Source organism: Pongo pygmaeus, chromosome 11, assembly GCF_028885625.2.
Source record: "Pongo pygmaeus isolate AG05252 chromosome 11, NHGRI_mPonPyg2-v2.0_pri, whole genome shotgun sequence".
Classification (NCBI taxonomy): Eukaryota; Metazoa; Chordata; class Mammalia; order Primates; family Hominidae; genus Pongo; species Pongo pygmaeus.
The window spans coordinates 102,377,779-102,395,417 of record NC_072384.2 but is presented as its reverse complement, the minus strand read 5'-3'; the positions used below and the strand labels follow the sequence as shown (position 1 = coordinate 102,395,417).

Sequence of the window (17,639 nt, the reverse complement as noted above, 5' to 3'; positions counted from 1 at the left end):
CCAGGAGTCAAACTCTCCAAGAAGCCAGTGGCAGTCTCTGCTGAAGTTTCTAGAAAAATCAGAACTAGGACCCCTGTCAACACTTTTTGCCTCAGAGGTCCCAGAGAAGTCCCTGGAGCAAGAATGTGTCTTAAACAAGAGTACTATGGAATGGAAGGAAAGTCAGAAAGAGTTTTTCCTTGTGACACAGGGTGAGAGGTCACTCAGAAGCCTCCCCTGAAAAGCCCACGTTGCCAGTTGGAATTGAACTCCTTTGCTCATATTCTCTAGAACTTTGCTTAGAAGCACATAATCTCTGCCCTGGCAAAGATTATAGAGGCCATCCCTTACAAAATAACCTAATTCAAAATCAGGAAAATGACTTTTTGGATGAACTTTTATCTTTCTTTTATAAAATGGAGGTGCAAAGATTCCAGTGTCCTTTTTACCTTGGCTGCCAGGAAACTCAGCTAAATCCAGTACTTACCTCAAACCATGAATTCATCTCAGATGTCTGATAACATCTATTTCTCTACTCCTTTTACCCAGGTTTTTTTTTTTTTCCAATTTCAATTTTAGTTGTCTTGTTTCATACAATTATTTTTTTGTAAGCTGCCTGAAAAATTCTTGCCCTTTTATAACACCTATGGTGCATTGGACTTATTTATGTATATACCTGTCTTCCTTTCTCTTCCACAGCTTAACAAAATGCATTGCTTAATGAAGGGTATAATAAATATTTTAAAAATCCAATTGAATATGATCAGAAGAGATCTTCTTTTAGATTTTACCCTTTTCCTTCTTTAAAAAATATTCTCTGAAGGGGATGACCATAGGGAAGGTCAGCCATGATGTAGGAGCATGTAGAATTGGCAGGAGCCCCCCATCCCAGGCTCTCCCTCAGGAGTGCCCATGCACCCGGGACCTACCTCTTCTGTGGGCTTTCTCTTTTGGGGGTTGTTTGGTGTGGTAATGAATCTCCACCGGTAAGATGAAGAGCTCTGTTGGGGGCTCATTGGCTTTAAATTGGCTCTTCAGGGGCTCCAAGACTCTGGGTGGTTCTTCTGAGATAGGAGGTAATTTCAAAGCCTTTGGTGCCTGGAGAAAATTTAAAAACAAAACGATCACGGCAGGTATCCAAACCCTGCTGCCTGCAGGGGCAAATGATAGTGTCTCTTATTGTATCTCTTGCACCAGGAGCTGCTGAGAGAGGTAAGCTAATCCAGCTGGGAGCCAGTATCTGACTTCAGTGGTGCCACTTGGTCTCCTGGGATCCAGCATATGCCCCTGTTAATCCTGACTGTGATTCCTCTGAGAATTATAAACATGCTCAGTTTAAAAGCCTTTGAGAGGATATAAAGTCTTTCTTTTTCTTGCAGCTGGAAAGACTGAGCCGGACTAAAATGACATAGCTGAGATCTCTTTGAACCGATTGGGAGAAATCTCAGCATATGTTGTCAAGGGAAAAAGCAAAGTGCAGAACATTGTTTGAGCAAGCTTTCCACTAAGAAGGGGCAGGAAATAGCATTTGTGATTGCTGACCTTATCTAAGCTAAGCCACAATTTATTCCTCTGTAAAATAAGAGTAATCATACTATCTATCTCATAAGGTTGTTGTAAGGATTAAATGAGCTAGCTAATATATGCAATTATAATAGTGTTTGAAACTAGGATTATTTCCATATTTCTTTGAGAGTAGACTCTCCTCTCATTGGCATTTATCTAGCCACTAGCAGAAAAATTGAAGCTTTTTCATACTTATGTAATATGAACATAGCTGAAAAAGAATCATTGTGTCAGAATCAGCAACTAATTTTGTCCAGTTTTTTCTGTACCCCAAAAAGTGTGTGTGTGCATGTGCGTGTACGTGTATGTGTGTGTGTGTGTGTGTGTGTGTGTGTGTGTATGAGAGATTCACTGGGGGTAGTAGTAAGAGCCTCCTGTTTCTAATTATTCAGAGGTTGCTGAAAATTTCTCCTTTTAGTTTGCAACTTTTAACATGAACTTGGCTCTGTGAAATGTATACATGTTCTGGTTTCAGGAGTTCAGTTTCATAGGAGGAAAAATAAAAACATTAGGCCTGCTGTTTGCTCCTGGGCCAAAGAAATCTGGGAAGTCAGACACCCTTCTAGTGTCTCCTTTTTAGTACTCAAAAAGAAAAAAAAAGATCAGAATCATACATAAGCAACCTATGTATTTAGAGTTGACTGAGGAAGGAAATTCAACCAAATCTATGCAGGGTAATATTTATAATTTTGAGACATTAAGAAAATGATAAACCAAACACACGCACATAGGATCTTTATGCTCCTGGAGACCCTCACTGTCCAGGTGCCGGCTGCCCACACCAACTTCCCTTTTCTGAATACTGACCTTGTGCATTTTGTTTGACAAGGTTTGCATTGAGAAATCAATGTGGAAACTCAAATGATTTGTGTGAGGTATGGCTGAAGAGCCAAGACTTAATTTCTTTATCCTAATTAAAAATTTACACAGAGTTTTAATATGGTGGAAAATATTGCTTTCCTCTGTGAAACCATATACATGGGTTGAGGGAAGGGACTCCTTTCCTCTGGGCCTGGCTCAGTTCTGGGCTGACCCAGGAGCAAAGTCAAGGGCTTTCCTTGGGCCTGTGGTGAGCTTGGCAGGTTAAGCCTGCTGTTCACTCCTGCACCAAAGGAACCTGGGAAGACAGGGGCCCTTCTGGTGTGGATGGAAAGGTTTAGATCAACTCAGACACAGGAAATCTGAGAAAATCTTGAACAGACTGTAAACAACCTCCCTCACTGGCAATAAGACCACCTGGAGTGCCCATGGCTGCTTCAGGAACACTTCAGATGTCATGAATCCCTGCAATTAATCAACATCACTGTAGATCACAGTCAGATACAACATACCTTCCTAAAAGTGCTTCATCTTTTCTACCAGCCCTGCAAGGTTGACATTATTATCTGGATACACAGATAAAGTCACTGTGCTCAGAGTGTGTGAGTGACCTGCTCATGTTCCCATAGCTACTCCGGGCAGAGCATCCTGGGGCCCTTGCTTGTCCCCATTCATCACTGGTGCCTCCGAACACTGAAGAAAGACCCACATAAAACTGCAAGGCAGGACCAGGCCAGCGACAGCCAAGGACATCTCTAAAAAAGGTGTATTTGGCTCCCAAAGGAGGTTGATAGACTTGCAAAATTTCCCCTGCATTTTCAAAGGTGATAGACCCTCAGTGCAGCCAAACTGTTGCTGGATTCAAGATCTCCAGCATTTTGAATCTGAAGTGAGTTTACTGCTTACAAACTCAAATTCTGTCCTTTAAACATTTACAGATAATCCCTTGCCCCTTAAGAAATCAAAGAATTCTGTTGCTATCAGGGAGTGTGGTAATAACACATGCTTTAAGGTAGAATTAGTGGCAGCTGAAATTCCTTGTACTTCATGATTTTCAACCTTTAGTAAATTACTACAGCTCTATTCCAGCTCCACCTGGTCAGCTCAGATGCTAGAGAGGCCAGTTCTCTTTTGAGACATCCTTTTGAGTCACCTTATTTCTAGATTGGGATTAATCTCTCTCTCTTCCCTCCTCTCTCTCTCTCCTGCATGCACAAACATACGTATACACACAACCTTTTTCTTCTTCACTTCCCCAGGGGTGATTATTCCAGAGCCAGTGGCAGATGCTACAGGAGGGAAGAGGCATCTTTCAGCAGGAAGCGCCTGTAACAAGTGGCTGCTTCTGGCCTTGTGGAGTTTCACGTTCCTTTGTTTATCTTTAAAAACAGGATGAGAATGAGAATATATTAATTGCAGGTATGGGGATGAATAGTTGAGTTTTGACTTTTATCATGTTGTAGTTAATGGGGAGAAAGGCAGGGAGTGTGCTGGGGCACTGGGACAGCCCTAGGTTTGGGGGAGGCAGGTTCAGAGAGCCCCAGTCTCCTGATCTGGGTTGAGTTCTTGCTGGCTGAGTAAGGTGGTAAAGAGAATGATAACAAGAATAATTAATATGTATTGAGCTCTAAATATAGGGAAATAATTATGTAGAATATTCCATGTACATTAACTCAATTTACACGATAGCCTTATGGGGTTGTTATTATCCCCATTCTACAGATGAGAAAACTGAGCATCAGCAATATTGGTTAATATGTCCAAGATCACAGCTGTAAGTGAGTCCAGACAGTATGATTTCCGAATGCATGCAGCTAAGCACTAGGCAAAGAGGAGCCTGCCAGAGTCTCATTCCCATGTCCAGCTAGATTCTGGCCTTTATTTTGTAAGGTGAGTGGCGCAAGGAAGTGATGTTTGGCATGTCTCAGTGTCCTTAAATGAACTCTGAATGACTGGCTTTACCCAGATCAATGAGCAAGACATTTGGGTCCTTACCGCTGAGATCTGCCTTCCTATTAGGGAAGGCGCCTCCACAGAATGTAATGTGGGATTTGTCACTTGGGAGCCAAGAGTGATCGATGCGGCCATGCCCAAAGGCCTTCCTGGAGGTTTGCTGTGTCTTTTCATTGTAGCTTTCCTTTGAAGCATATAAACAAAGGTGATTCTCCATTGACGTGTCCTAGGGAACGACAGATACACATTCCTGTAAACAGGCTGTCATAAAGGGGCAGAGCAGGTTTCTTTAACAGCCCTCATGGCTAGGCTTGTGGTTTCAAGGATGAAATTTCTTTTGCAGGTTGGGAAGAAAAATAAGGTTATAACAGCAAGCTCTTTAATGCTGTTTATTACAATAAAACATTTTGTTGTTGATGATGGAAAGAATGATATTTAGCCATGCCTGACATATAGTGCTATCTTGTGAAAAAAAATCACAAGATTTTGATTAAAAATCAAAATGAAGTGCTAGTATTGGTGTCTTTATCCATTATGAAATGTTTCTCAGGCTGAACGCAGTGGCTCACACCTGTAATCCTAGCACTTTGGGAGGCCGAGGCAGGAGGATTGCTTGAGCTCAGGAGTTTGAGACCAGCCTGGGCAACATAGTGAGACCCAATCTCTACAAAAAAAGTTTAAAAATTAGCCAGGCGTGGTGGCACGCACCCGTAGTCCCAGCTACTCAGGGGGCTGAGGCAGGAGGATTGCTTGAGCCCAGGAGGTCAAGGCTGCAGTGAGCTGTGGTAGCACCTCTGCACTCCAGCCTGGGCAAGAGAGCAAGATCGTGTCCCTCCCCCACCCCCCCCACCCCCCCACCCCCCACCCCAAAAAAGAAGTGTTTCTCCCCTCTGCCCTTCCACTCTGTGGCTCTTCTCCCCCTTTCCTCTTCTCCTTGGCAGATGACCTTCTTGTAAGTCAAATGAATTTATTCAGGATGGGAGCAGATGTTGTCTATGTTGCTCTGAACAATTGTTATCTTGTACACACACACACACACACACACACACACACACACACACACACACGGCCTTAGAGTTCAGAAAGTGTTTCTACATTGTAACTCATTTAATTCTCACAGTAACCTTGTTAGACATATGATAATAGCTCCATTTTACAGAAGAGGTGAATTCAGGCTCAAAGTTAGTTACTATTCTTGGACAGGCTCATCACAACTATCAAAAAGCAGGACCCAAACCAAGGCTTTTCTGAGTCTAAGGCAATAGCTATTTTTCAAACAAGATTAACAGCTGCCAAGATGAGCAAAGAGTCAGGGGAGAATCTGTGGTTACATAAGTTTGGAAAACCCAGAGTTTAACAAAGTTAAGCTGGTGACTATGTTATAGAACTTCTCCAAGCTCTCTGTATTTAACTACACATGTGACTTTCCAGGAGGAGAAGGCATGCAGCACTTCCCCAGTGTATTTGCCTATGAAACTCTTATTTATGCATTTATTTAGAGGCAGGGTTTCACTCTGTTGCTCAGGCTGGAGTGCAGTGGCGCGATCTTGGCTTACTACAACCTCTTCCTCCCAGGTTCAAGAGATTCTCCTGCCTCAGCCTCCCGAGTAGCTGGGATTACAGGTGCCCACCATCATGCCCGGCTAATTTTTGTATTTTTAGTAGAGACGGGGTTTCACCATGTTGGCCAGGCTGGTCTCGAACTCCTGGCCTCAGGTGATCCACCTGCCTTGGTCTCCCAAAGTGTTGGGATTACAGGCGTGAGCCACCACACCCAGCCAAAACTTTGTTAAATGGAGCATCTTGCAATGCTAGAGTTCTATAGGTGACACTTTGGGGAAATGGTGGTCAAAAAGGTCAAAGTACTCTTCCCTTCTCTGGAAGTCTCAAGAAATGGCAGAGAGAGAGAATCCTCTCTGTAGTCAAGAACAATGACAGAAGAGAGCCCATTAGAAGTGGTACCTCTGGCTAGGCTCGGTGGCTCATGCCTATAATCCTAGCACTTTGGGAGGCTGAGGCCAGCAGATTGCCTGAGCTCAGGGGTTTGAGACCAGCCTGGGCAACATGGTGAAACCCCATCTCTACTAAAATACAAAAAATTAGCCAGGCCTGGTGGTGCTTACGTGTAGTCCCAGCTATTCAGGAGGCTGAGGCAGGAGAAATGCTTGAACCCAGGAGGCGGAGGTTGCAGTGAGCCAAAATCGTGCCATTGCACTCCAGCCTGGGCGACAGAGTGAGACTCCGTCTCAGGGGGAAAAAAAAAAAAGAAATGGTACCTCTGACTGCGTTTCATCTTCCTGCCAGGGCTGCTTCCTGCGTGGTGGCAAGCGAGTCCCCTGACGGCCATGGTTCTTGGCTAGAGGGCCCTGGTCCACGTGTCCAGCAGCTCCAGCTTCCCCTTCATCCAGGCCCTGTTGACCTGCAATGATGAACAATGGGTCAGCTTGTCACCCTGGAAATGGAAGTGGTGTTCTTGCTGCCTCCAAACTGCCTCCCTTCTTGCTTCTCTGAGTAAAAGTGCTCAAGGCCCTCCCTTGCTCCCCCTCCTCCCTTATTTTGTATTTCTGATAGTGCCTCCTCGGAAGTGGCAGCCAGGTCTGTGGAAACAGAGCTGCACTAGCAGTCAGGAGGCTCAGGGTTGAGTCTTCATTTCTTGGACACAGTTTCCCGATCTGTAAAATGGGGATACAGATTTCTTGCCCTCACTTTCTTGTAGAGTTATCTGGAGCTCAAATAAGATAATGAATGTGACAGCCCCTTGTAAACTGTGAGCGATTAGTGGATGACAGTGGTGTGATTATGGTGGCGTGACCTGCAGCCTGCTCTGTTGTCATGGAGGTGTTCAGCCTGAAGCAAGCTCTTGGGATTCCCGGGCTGTCTCCTGGCTCTTTACTTGTGGAAAAGCCTCTGCCGAATGCACTGAGGTAAGACTGCTGTTTAGCTCTCTGAACTTATCCTGTCTGCAACCCTTAGGAAGGATCTGAGTCAACAGATGACTCCAACATAGTTAACAAATCTTTCATCAATGGTTTAAGGGGTCCTGCAGCTGTTTTCATCACTTTCTCAAGGTAGATTTATTGCTGAAACAGTCTGGCAAAGCTTCCTTGTTTGGAGCCAAGCTTTAGCAATACCTTTATTCCCAGCATGCAGCTCCATGGAACAATGTGGGGTTGTCTTTCAACTAGGGGCTCTGGAAGGCTTCGGGGGCCTGTGTGTGATGGATCACAAGACTTCTGGGAGCTGCTTCTCCTCCTGCCTCCAGCCAGCCTCACTTTCCCTCTCTGCTCCCGTTCATTATTTCCATCCTTGGTGTCACTGGGCCAAGAGTCAATTGCCCACAGGTGGGGCTACTCCCTCTCTCCATCTCTCCTTCCTTTGCCCACTGGCTCCTGAAGGCCGTGCTAGATGTGAACTGAGGCTGAGTGTTGTTGGCAGAAATACAGGCTCAGGCTCAGGTTCAGGTTCAGAGGGTCTGCTCTGGTTTTAGTGGCCCAGGGAAATCTGATGGGCTGGGGACTCATTAATATGAGGTGACCCGGGGCTACATTAGGCTTGCTCCTAAGAGGACCTCAACTCCATACAGAGTGCAGCACTAAAGACCCTTGGGGATATTCTAGAATGATCCCTTGGGGTTAAACCAGACACTAAACTAGGTCCATCTTTTCTGGTCAGATTCACCTGGAACCAAATGCATTTCTGACGGTGGAGGAAGTGAAACTCACTAAGTAGTCTCTTTTTTTTTTTTTGGGTGGGGGGGGGGGTGGGGGGTGGGAGGTGTGGGGGACGTAGTCTCACTCTGTTGCCCAGGCTGGAGTGCAGTGGCATGATCTTGGCTCACTGCAACCTCTACCTCCCAGGTTCAAGCGATTCTCCTGCCTCAGCCTCCCGAGTAGTTGGGATTATCGGTATGCACCACCACGCCCAGCTAATTTTTGTATCTTTAGTAGAGACGGGGTTTCACCATGTTGGCCAGACTGGTCTCTAACTCCTGACCTCAAGTGATTCACCCGCCTCAGCCTCCCAAATTGTTGGGATTACAGGTGTGAGCCATTGTGCCCAGTCTGAACAGTCTTACACATTGGGTATCTAAGTTGGGGTGGGCGGCGTTGTGAGTAGGGGGATACAGAGAGACACTTTTCCCTTTGGCAATATCCCAGGTGAGTTTGAATATGTGACTCAATCAATGCGAGGGGAAACAGAATTTTTCTTAGTAAACATCATCATCTGATTCATTTATCTGTGCTTAATAGAAACAGGTTTGCAAGTAAAGTATTGGAAGCTTTAGTTGTTGAAAGGAGACCACAAAACTTAGTCTGTCTATATCTCAGACATGGATTCAGATAATCCAGATAATGTGCATTGGAGTAACTCTGTTCTCCCGTTATTTTTCACAAACAACCCACGGGGAAGGAATGCAGACCCCAGTATTTGCATTTTACATATGCACAAACTGAAGATGCAGGGAGCATAAGTGACTTAGCCAACATCACATTATTGGAGACTTGGGATTTGCAGCTGGGACTTTTGCTACTTCTTCAGATAAAGTGTCAGGCAAAGAGAGGGAAACCAGTGGAAGATAAAGTTCAGACAAATGAAAACATCAGTCAGGGTTCAAGTTACAGCCACTGAACTATTTTTGCTTCTTTTAAAATAGATTTTTTTTGGCCCCTGTGATCATGGGCAATTGGGCATTCCAGTTAGTAATTATGCTTAAAACACAAGCTAAGGAGGTATAATGAACATTTATTGAGCACATAGTATGTGCCAGCTTCTATTAATATATTATCTCATTGAATTCCCACATGCAACCCTGTAAGATAAAGATGGGTATGGTCATCTCCATTTTATAAACGAGAAAACCAAGGCCTAGAGTGGCTATATGGCTTGGAATCGGTGCTAATGGCCACATGTTTAATCACTATTTGATACCTCCTGTTTGTGCTCTGCCTAATTGTGACAGCTCCTTGGTATATGGCGTCAATTAGGAAAGTCACTTTATCCCTCAGGTGTGCAGTGTTAATCCAGCCATAAAATGAAAGCCCTGAGGCCGAGAGCGGTGACTCATGCCTGTAATCACAGCACTTTGGGAGGCCAAGGTGGCAGGATCACTTGAGAACAGGAGTTTGAAACCAGCCTGGGCAACATGATGAAGCCCCATCTCTACAAAAAAATACAAAAATTAGCTGGGAGTGGTGGTGTGCTCCTACAGTTCCAGCTACTTAGGAGGCTAAGTGGGAGGATTGCTTGAGCCCAGGAATTCAAGGCTTCAGTGAGCCGTAATCACATGGCTGCACTTCAGCTTGGGTGACAGAGCAGGAGCAAGACCTTGTCTCTAAAAAAAATAAAAAATAAAAAAAAAAATAAAAGAAAGAAAAAGAAAAAAAGACTCAAGTGAGATGTGTGGTTGGTTGAAATGTTTAATGGCCCCAGGCTCTGAGAACCTGCCATGTTCCTCTCCATTCATTCGATAAACCAGATTCTCTACTTATCCTGACCGGATCATTTCCCCAAAGATGGGGGTTGGTCAGACACTGCCACTGTTTCTGGAAAATTTCATTGTACATATTTCAGAGAGAGGGTCTCACTTTGTCACCCAGGCTGGAGTGCAGTGGTGCCATCATAGCTCACTACAGCCTTGAACTCCTGGGCTCAAGTGATCCTCTTGCCTCAGCCTCCCAAGTAGCTGGGACTACAGGCATGTACCACCATGCCCAGCTAAAATTTTAAATTTTTTGTAGAGACAGGGTCTCACTATGTTGCCCAGGCTGGTCTCAAGCTCCTAGCCTCAAGCAATCCTCCCTCCTTGGCCTCCCAAAATGTTGAGATTACAGAATGAGCCACTGAGCCTGGCCAAAAATCTTATGTTGGGCTCTTGCTCTTTTATTTTCTCAAGAACCCTGCTACCAGCCAAGGCTCTCGTCTTTGCCTATTACTGCTACCCAGTTGTCTTTTCCCATCTCCCTTACCAAAGGCAACTTCTGGCTCTTTTAATGCTTCAAGTTCCATAGAATAATATTGGGATTGACAGTGTCAGTCCCCATAGTACTAAACAGTTTACAGATGGCTCGCAATTTTCTGTATAGCCACGATGTAGATCTTACTGTGCCCATTACAGAGATGAGCAAACAGAAGCTCAAAGAGGTTAAATGACTTGCTTAAGATCTTACACTAGTAAATGAGAGAACAGCCATTTCGATACACATTTCTGGCTCTAAATCCTATACATATATTTCACATCATATTGCCACAAAAATCACAAGATTAAGGAATATAAGAGTGCAACAGATCTAAGAAATCATCTAAAATCTAGAGTCTAGACCTACACTGCCAAACACAGTAGCCACCAGCTGCATGTGGTTATTTAGATATAAATTAATTAATATAAAATAAAAAGCTCAGTTTCACTGTTGACTACTACATTTCAAGTGCTCAATAGCCACATGTGGCTAATGGCCACTTTATTGGACAGCCCATATGGGACATTTCATCACTGTGAAAAGCATTATTGGACAGTGCTGGTCCGCACTAACCCCTCATTTTACAGATTGAGGACTATGCAACCCAGAATCTCAAGACCTTGTTTTGGGAAACGCCATTTTAAGGTGTTAACAATTCAAATATCTGAGAACTGGTCATAACATCAACATGTACATCAACATGTACCTTGTTCAAAAGATTTTCCTTGTTGAATCCAAAATGAAGGGAAGACAGGCAGGAGATGGTATTTTGGGGGTACACCTGAAAGATCTTCTTGTGGCCTGAGCTTCTTTGGTACATTAAGTTGACTGTCCTGGAGCAGCACAGAATCCCTGATGTACCCTGAAGAGCAGATCAGGAGATATTGATAGAAATAGTGGGAGCCAACTTCAAGTTCTTGGCGGTAACTACAAGGTTCCTCACTGACACTAGTCTTGGCTTTGGACATTGCCCGTTAGGGAAGACAATCAGAAGATGAGGGAGATTAAAAAGTCAGATAGAACCCACAGAGGCTTGTCCATCCAGTGTCTTGGGTGCTTCTGGTTCTGTGCTACATGTGTACTTCCTCCACCCCATCATTCCTAAGAACTGGGTCTCCCTGGTGGAAGGAGCACGGCTGCTGCTTTGGGGCAAAAAGCTCCTCCTGCCTCAGGAGGAGATCCAGTGGTAGTGGATGTATCCTATTTGCTTCTGTAGGCCCCATGATCAGCAGCCTCCTCAATCCAGTCATTCTATAAGTATTTATTGAGGGCTTCCCTATGGGCCCACCCCTCGGCTAGTCAGTGAAGTAGATACAGTGGAACCAGACTCGGGCCCTTTTAAAAGGCACTCAGTAGTCTATTGGAGACACAAAGCTGTCTTATGTTCTGTATGGCTCTGAGTGTCAGTGTAATATAAGGTCAGAAAACAAGGAGCTCAATATTGACTGAAGTTTTCAGCAAAGACTTTGTAGAAGGTGTGAGCTTGAAGGGTGGGGAGGATTAATCATAGGGGTGTAAAGAAGTCCCAGAGAATATGTACATTAGTATCACAAAGTGGGGAGCTCTGAGACGTGCAGGAAGAGGGTGGTAGGGGCCATAGGACTGATGGGCTCACACCAGATTCTTGCCATTGTGCCTCCAGCTTGAGGGCCTCACCTTCAAGAGGGGCTTTGGCAAGGAATTATGGCAAGGAGCTTGAGAATGCATGTGTGTGTGTGTATCTTTCCTTAAACCACACGTTTTAGCCATAGACTCCCATGGAGGACTCGACCTTTTTTGAGGTTAAGAGGGGTCTTCATTCTGGGGAATGTTGGACCTAGGCTATAGGGGAGTGGCCTGCTCTGCCCTCTGCCCCACTGAATGAGAAACACTTCTTTGGTTAAGTGGCTCTTTCTCAAAAGTTTCAAATAAATGGAACTGCCTATAACTGTGGAACTGCCCTGAGAGTAAAACCAACGACTAGAGGAGCCCACAACTTTCATTTTGCTTCAAGTCACCACTTATTGGGGGAGTGAACTGCTTTCTCTTCTTCCTCAGGGTAAACCTGTAAAGCAGGAAGAAAGTCAGTCTTGGCCGGGCGCGGTGGCTCAAGCCTGTAATCCCAGCACTTTGGGAGGCCGAGGCGGGTGGATCACGAGGTCAGGAGATCGAGACCACGGTGAAACCCCGTCTCTACTAAAAATACAAAAAATTAGCCGGGTGCGGTGGCGGGCGCCTGTAGTCCCAGCTACTCAGGAGGCTGAGGCAGGAGAATGGCGTGAACCCGGGAGGCGGAGCTTGCAGTGAGCCGAGATTGAGCCACTGCACTCCAGCCTGGGCGACAGAGCGAGACTCCGTCTCAAAAAAAAAAAAAAAAGAAAGTCAGTCTTTCTCTAGTCCTGGCTGTTTGTTGCTGCTGAAGAAATGGCAAACAGCTGAGTGGGTACTGGCACATTCTCTGCTCACTCTTCTCATCCCAAATAGGCTTGCCAAATAAAATACAGGATGTCCAGTTAAGTTTGAATTTTGGATAAACAATGAATACTTTTTTAGTAGAAGTACATCCCAAAGATTGAAGATTGCAAGTGTAACTGTTTATGCGTGTTGCGGGGGTGGGTATGCATGTGCTAAATCTGGCAACTCTAATCCCCAACCACTTCCCATTTTTGTTTTCAAGCATTTGCACAGTGCATTTAGGGTCTGTTCATCAGAAGGGTGTCCATCGCACTCCTAATGGATTGTGCTGGAGAGCCTCCATCTTTAAGAGGAAGAGTCCTAACATTTCACTTCTGGGAGGACCTGGAATCACCTCAGATGGGGAACTAAGGAATGTTGGGAAGAATGTGGAACTGTGGGGTGCAGGGTGAATCTGACTTCTGGTCCCAGCTCTGCTTTTGACTGAATGATCTTGGACAAATTACTTTGCCTCTCTGGGCTTCTTCTTCTTTTTCTTGTAAAAGATGGAGGTTGAACTGGAGGGTCTCTGAGTGGAGAACATTGGAAAGAAAGTTCTGGCCTGGATGTGGCATGTGAGACTGCTGAGGGCAAGGGATGGGAGTGAAGGCAGGACTTCAGGCCGTTCTTCCCTCTGCAAATGCGTCAGAGGACAAGGGACGGGAGCCGTGAAAGGGGCTTGTGGGCTACCAAGCCTGGGGACTTTGCTTTAACACAGAATTGGGTTTGAAATCCTGGTGTTTCAGGTCTTGATGGAAAACACACTGTCACACCAGAATGGGAGGTGGGGCAGTTTGGGGTGTGCCCCCCTCCCATTTCCCCACTGACCTGCGCACCAGAGCCTATACATGGCGTCTGGGGGCCAAGTCCGCAGGAGGCCTCGGAGGTATCTCTTGGCTGAATGCCCTGGCTGGATCTGCCGTTGGGCCTGGCTCTCCAGCTGGCTTCGGAAGTGGAGGTATGGTTGCCAGGCTCTGTCCTGCTCTCCCTGTGGGGACACCAGTCAGGAAACAGCACAGCTGCTGAGCCCTGAGCCACCCAGTGATACAGGCTGGTTAGCACAATCTTCATCAGTAACCCAGGAAACTCCCAGAAGGTGCCAGAAGGCACCAAAAACAGATGCCTCGGCTAATAGACATGAACCAAGAGCCCTCAGAGCAAAGCTCTGAAAGTCCCCTGCAGGTTTGCAGTTGGAAGCAGGAGGAGAAATGACATATACCAGATCCCATCTTGAGATAGAGTATTAGGAAAGGATAAAAACTTCAGAAGAAAACACATTACCTAGTTCAGCCTATGGAAATCATTTTAGTATCTTCAAAAATGGCTCTGTACTGTAATGGGAAAGCCAGCTCACAAATCTGCATTGGCATTCAATGTTTGTAATGTAAATAATGGAACAGACAAATCATGTCCATGTTCATGGGGAGCCTGGCATTTTGAAAATATCTGGCTCTGATGCATTTCATTTAAGCTGGGAAGAATTTTCTGGGAACCTATCTGCCAAAGTCAGTGCCACTGTGCAAGACATCATGGGGAATAAATATGAATAGTAACATCTTACAATTGACTAGGAATTTACATTATACAAAGAACTTTCACCTCATCTGTAATCCTATAAGGTGGACTGAGTTACTACAACCACTTAAGTGATGTAGAAACTCTCAGAGGATGATTGCTTAGGCACAAGAATAGCAAATGTGTGATATTTGTGTTGACATCTCTCACCCTCCCCAGTGTCCATGGCAGACATCCCTAATCAATCACAGAATTCTTGACTGCTGAACTGAAGGTGATCTCAGAATCCATTTTCTCCTTAAGAACATTTTTGAAACTGAGGCATAATTTATATAACATGCACAGAGCTTAGATGTTCATTTGATAAACATTGACAATTGTATATACCTTTGTAACCACCACAGAAAACAAAATCCAGAACATTTTCATCCACCCAGGAAGTCCCTCATGCCACTTTTTAGTCGGTATCCTCCTACCCACCAGGTAATTGCTATTCTGATTTCTAACACTGTGGACTGTTTTCTTCTATTCTTGAACTTCATATGAATGGAAACATACAGCATATATTCTTGGATGCTCCATGAAAGTGATCCACACAGTGTTCCAGTGAGAACTGGCATGAGAAATGAAACCCACTTAGTCCCCTTTGGCTAAGGAACTCTCCCAAGGCAACAATATAGCCTGGAACGATAGAGAGCAACTGTGTGGAGCCAGTTAGAAGTGGAGCTGGGCTTGAATCTAGGGCTTCAAAATCCACATCAGTGCAAAGCCTCTTGTTCTTCAATAACTGACCATCTCATCAAAGTACCGGACCAGGAGTTAGTACCATGAACCAGCTTGATGTCAAAACAATAAATAAAGATGTTTTGAAGCAGGTGCCTCAGTGAGTGTCCCAGACTGTAAGAACTGTATTCTAGAGCGACCAAAGTTTTCATACGTGTTAGGATGCAGTAAATCCTGACTCAACAGGCTTGAACAATGAGAAAGAAAGTTTGTTATCTCATGTAACAAAAAGACCAAAGGCTAGAGAATACCAGGGGTGGTTAATTCAGTGGCTCAATAGCTCTGGCATCCTGAAACTCATTTTGTAGGCACCAAATCTCTTTCTACCCTTCAGAACAGTCTTTCACTTCAGTCTTATGGGCCTGCAGAGGCTGAACAATGGACACAGGGAAACATCAAGTGGGTCCAAAAAGCACAAGCCAAAGAGTGGGAAGGAGACAGCCTGTGAGAAAGCTTGGGAAAGAGCCTTGGATTTACAGCCAGAGCGCCTGGGCTCAAGGCCTGCTCTGCCTCATGGGAACTTTGTGATCTTGCGTGAGCTCTGGAACCTTCTGAACGTGTGTCTAAAATGGAGCTAATATAGTGGTAGAGGGAATGGAGAGTGCACGGGTTCTGGAATCAACCCGAGAGTCAGGTTTCACAGTGCCTGGCACATACTAGGGGCTCGATATTGTGGGGAAATGAATAAATGAACAAATAGTCCAATCTCAGCCCCACCACTTCTCAATTGTCTAATCAGTATATAATTTAGCCCACAATACTGACATAGTACCTCGTTTTTGGTGTAAATGAAATAATGTAAGTGAAAGGGTGTCCCCCTGAGCCAGCTTATGGTAAGGTGAGAGGGTGCATGCTCTCACTCCCTGCGCACCCTGCACTTGTGAAAGCACTTTCTAATCTCTCAGTACTCCTAAAGGGAGCTGAGAAGAACACAGTGGAGACTGAGCAGAGGCTTTGCCTGAAGATGGAATTGATCTTGAGATCTTGCCCCATCCTTGGGCATGTTAATTTCTTCTCTGAATAATTTTACTCAGTGTCCTCAGTGTAAGGATTATATGAGCTGAGGTATGTAAAATACTTAATGCTTAGCACATAGTAGGTGGTGAACAAATATTAGGTCTTTTCTCCTTTTCCTTGTCCAGGTGGTGGGAGACTATGCTAACTGCCCAACACTTATTCCCCCTCACTTCTTTTTGCTAAAAGAGCCCCAATTTTTTGTCAGCAGATCCCCTTTCCCAAATAGTCATCCCTCGTTATCTGTGGGGAATTGGTTCCAGGACCTCTGTGGATATTAAAATCTGTGTATGCTCAAGTCCCTTATATATTATAAAACGGTGGTAGTAATATTTGTACAGTATAGCCTGTATGCATCCTCCCTATACTTTACATTGTTTCTAGCAACTTATAATACTGAATACAATGTAAATGCGGTATAAATAGTTGTTATACTTTTTTTTTTGGTTTGGATTGTTATTTTTTTTCCTGAATATTCTCAATCCCTGGTTGGTTGAATCCAGGAAAGTGCAGACATGGAGGGCCTTGCTTTCCCAGACTCCGTTGCATCTCAGAGTGGCCAAGGGACCTAGCTCTGGCCAATGAAACTAAGGGGAAACTACTGGGAGCCTCTGGAAGGTCTTTGTTTCTTTAGAGAAGGAACAGCTGTGCAAGGATGGCTTGCTGGCCCCTTCTGCTTTGAACCCAGATGTGACCTCTGAAAGTATGGGACCATCTTGTGAACATGCGCTAACAAGCCTAATAAGAAAAACCAACATTCAAAGGATGGTGGAAGGAAGATAGAGCTTGAGTCCTTAATGGCATTAGCGAGCAGCTGGGCAAGCATGAAACTCCTGCCCCTCCACTTTGTGTTACTTGAGATAATTAAATCTCTTTATTGCCTAAATCAGGGGTTAGCAGACTTTTTTTTTTTTTTTTTTTTTTTTGAGACAGTCTCGCTTTGTCAACCAGGCTGGAGTGCAGTGGTGCTAACTTGGTTCACTACAACCTCTGCCTCCTGGGTTCAAATGATTCTCCTGCCTCAGCCTCCAGAGTAGCTGGGCTTACAGGCATGTGCCACAATGCCTGGCTAATTTTTGTATTTTTTGTAGAGACAGGGTTTCACCATGTTGGCCAGGCTGGTCTTGAACTCCTGACTTTAAGTTATCCACCTGTATCAGCTTCCCAAAGTGCTGGGATTACAGGCGTGAGTCACCATGCCCAGCCTGGAAGGTTTTTCATAAAGGGCCAGACAGTAAATATTTTAGGCTTTGCAGGCCATATGGTCTCTGTTGCCACCACTCAACCTGTCCTTGTAGTGCAAAAGCATCCATAGGCAATATGTAAACAAATGGTCATGGTTGTGTTCCAATAAAACTCTATTTACACAAACAAGTAGTGGGCAGGATTTGACCAGTGAGCAGTGTTTGCTGATTCCCCAACTGCAACCATTGATAATCATGAAATATGTTGCTTGCAGCCAAAAGTATTTCTGATACATGGATACAATATGGGAGCAACAGATTTAAAGCTGCTACGGATTGAAGGGGTGGGAAACAAGCACTGGAAAAAAGGGGATGATTAAGATGGATTGATAACTAATAAAATCACATCAAGTGAGCCCAAAATGCACAAGCAGCA

General features: G+C 44.8%; 1 protein-coding gene across 2 annotated transcripts in view; it reads right to left on the bottom strand.

Annotated features, from left to right (window-relative positions):
- Positions 1-17,639, bottom strand: part of KIAA2012 (KIAA2012 ortholog) — a 134,919-nt gene that overhangs the window by 102,046 nt on the left and 15,234 nt on the right. For both annotated transcript variants that reach the window (XM_054479139.2, XM_054479141.2), the window contains exons 3-8: positions 13,536-13,695; positions 10,981-11,136; positions 6,594-6,736; positions 4,360-4,543; positions 3,601-3,743; positions 909-1,077 (exon numbers count right to left, since the gene is read on the bottom strand). In XM_054479139.2, the coding sequence (XP_054335114.1) occupies positions 909-1,077; positions 3,601-3,743; positions 4,360-4,543; positions 6,594-6,736; positions 10,981-11,136; positions 13,536-13,695 (955 nt within the window). The remainder of the gene's footprint in view (positions 1-908; positions 1,078-3,600; positions 3,744-4,359; positions 4,544-6,593; positions 6,737-10,980; positions 11,137-13,535; positions 13,696-17,639) is intronic.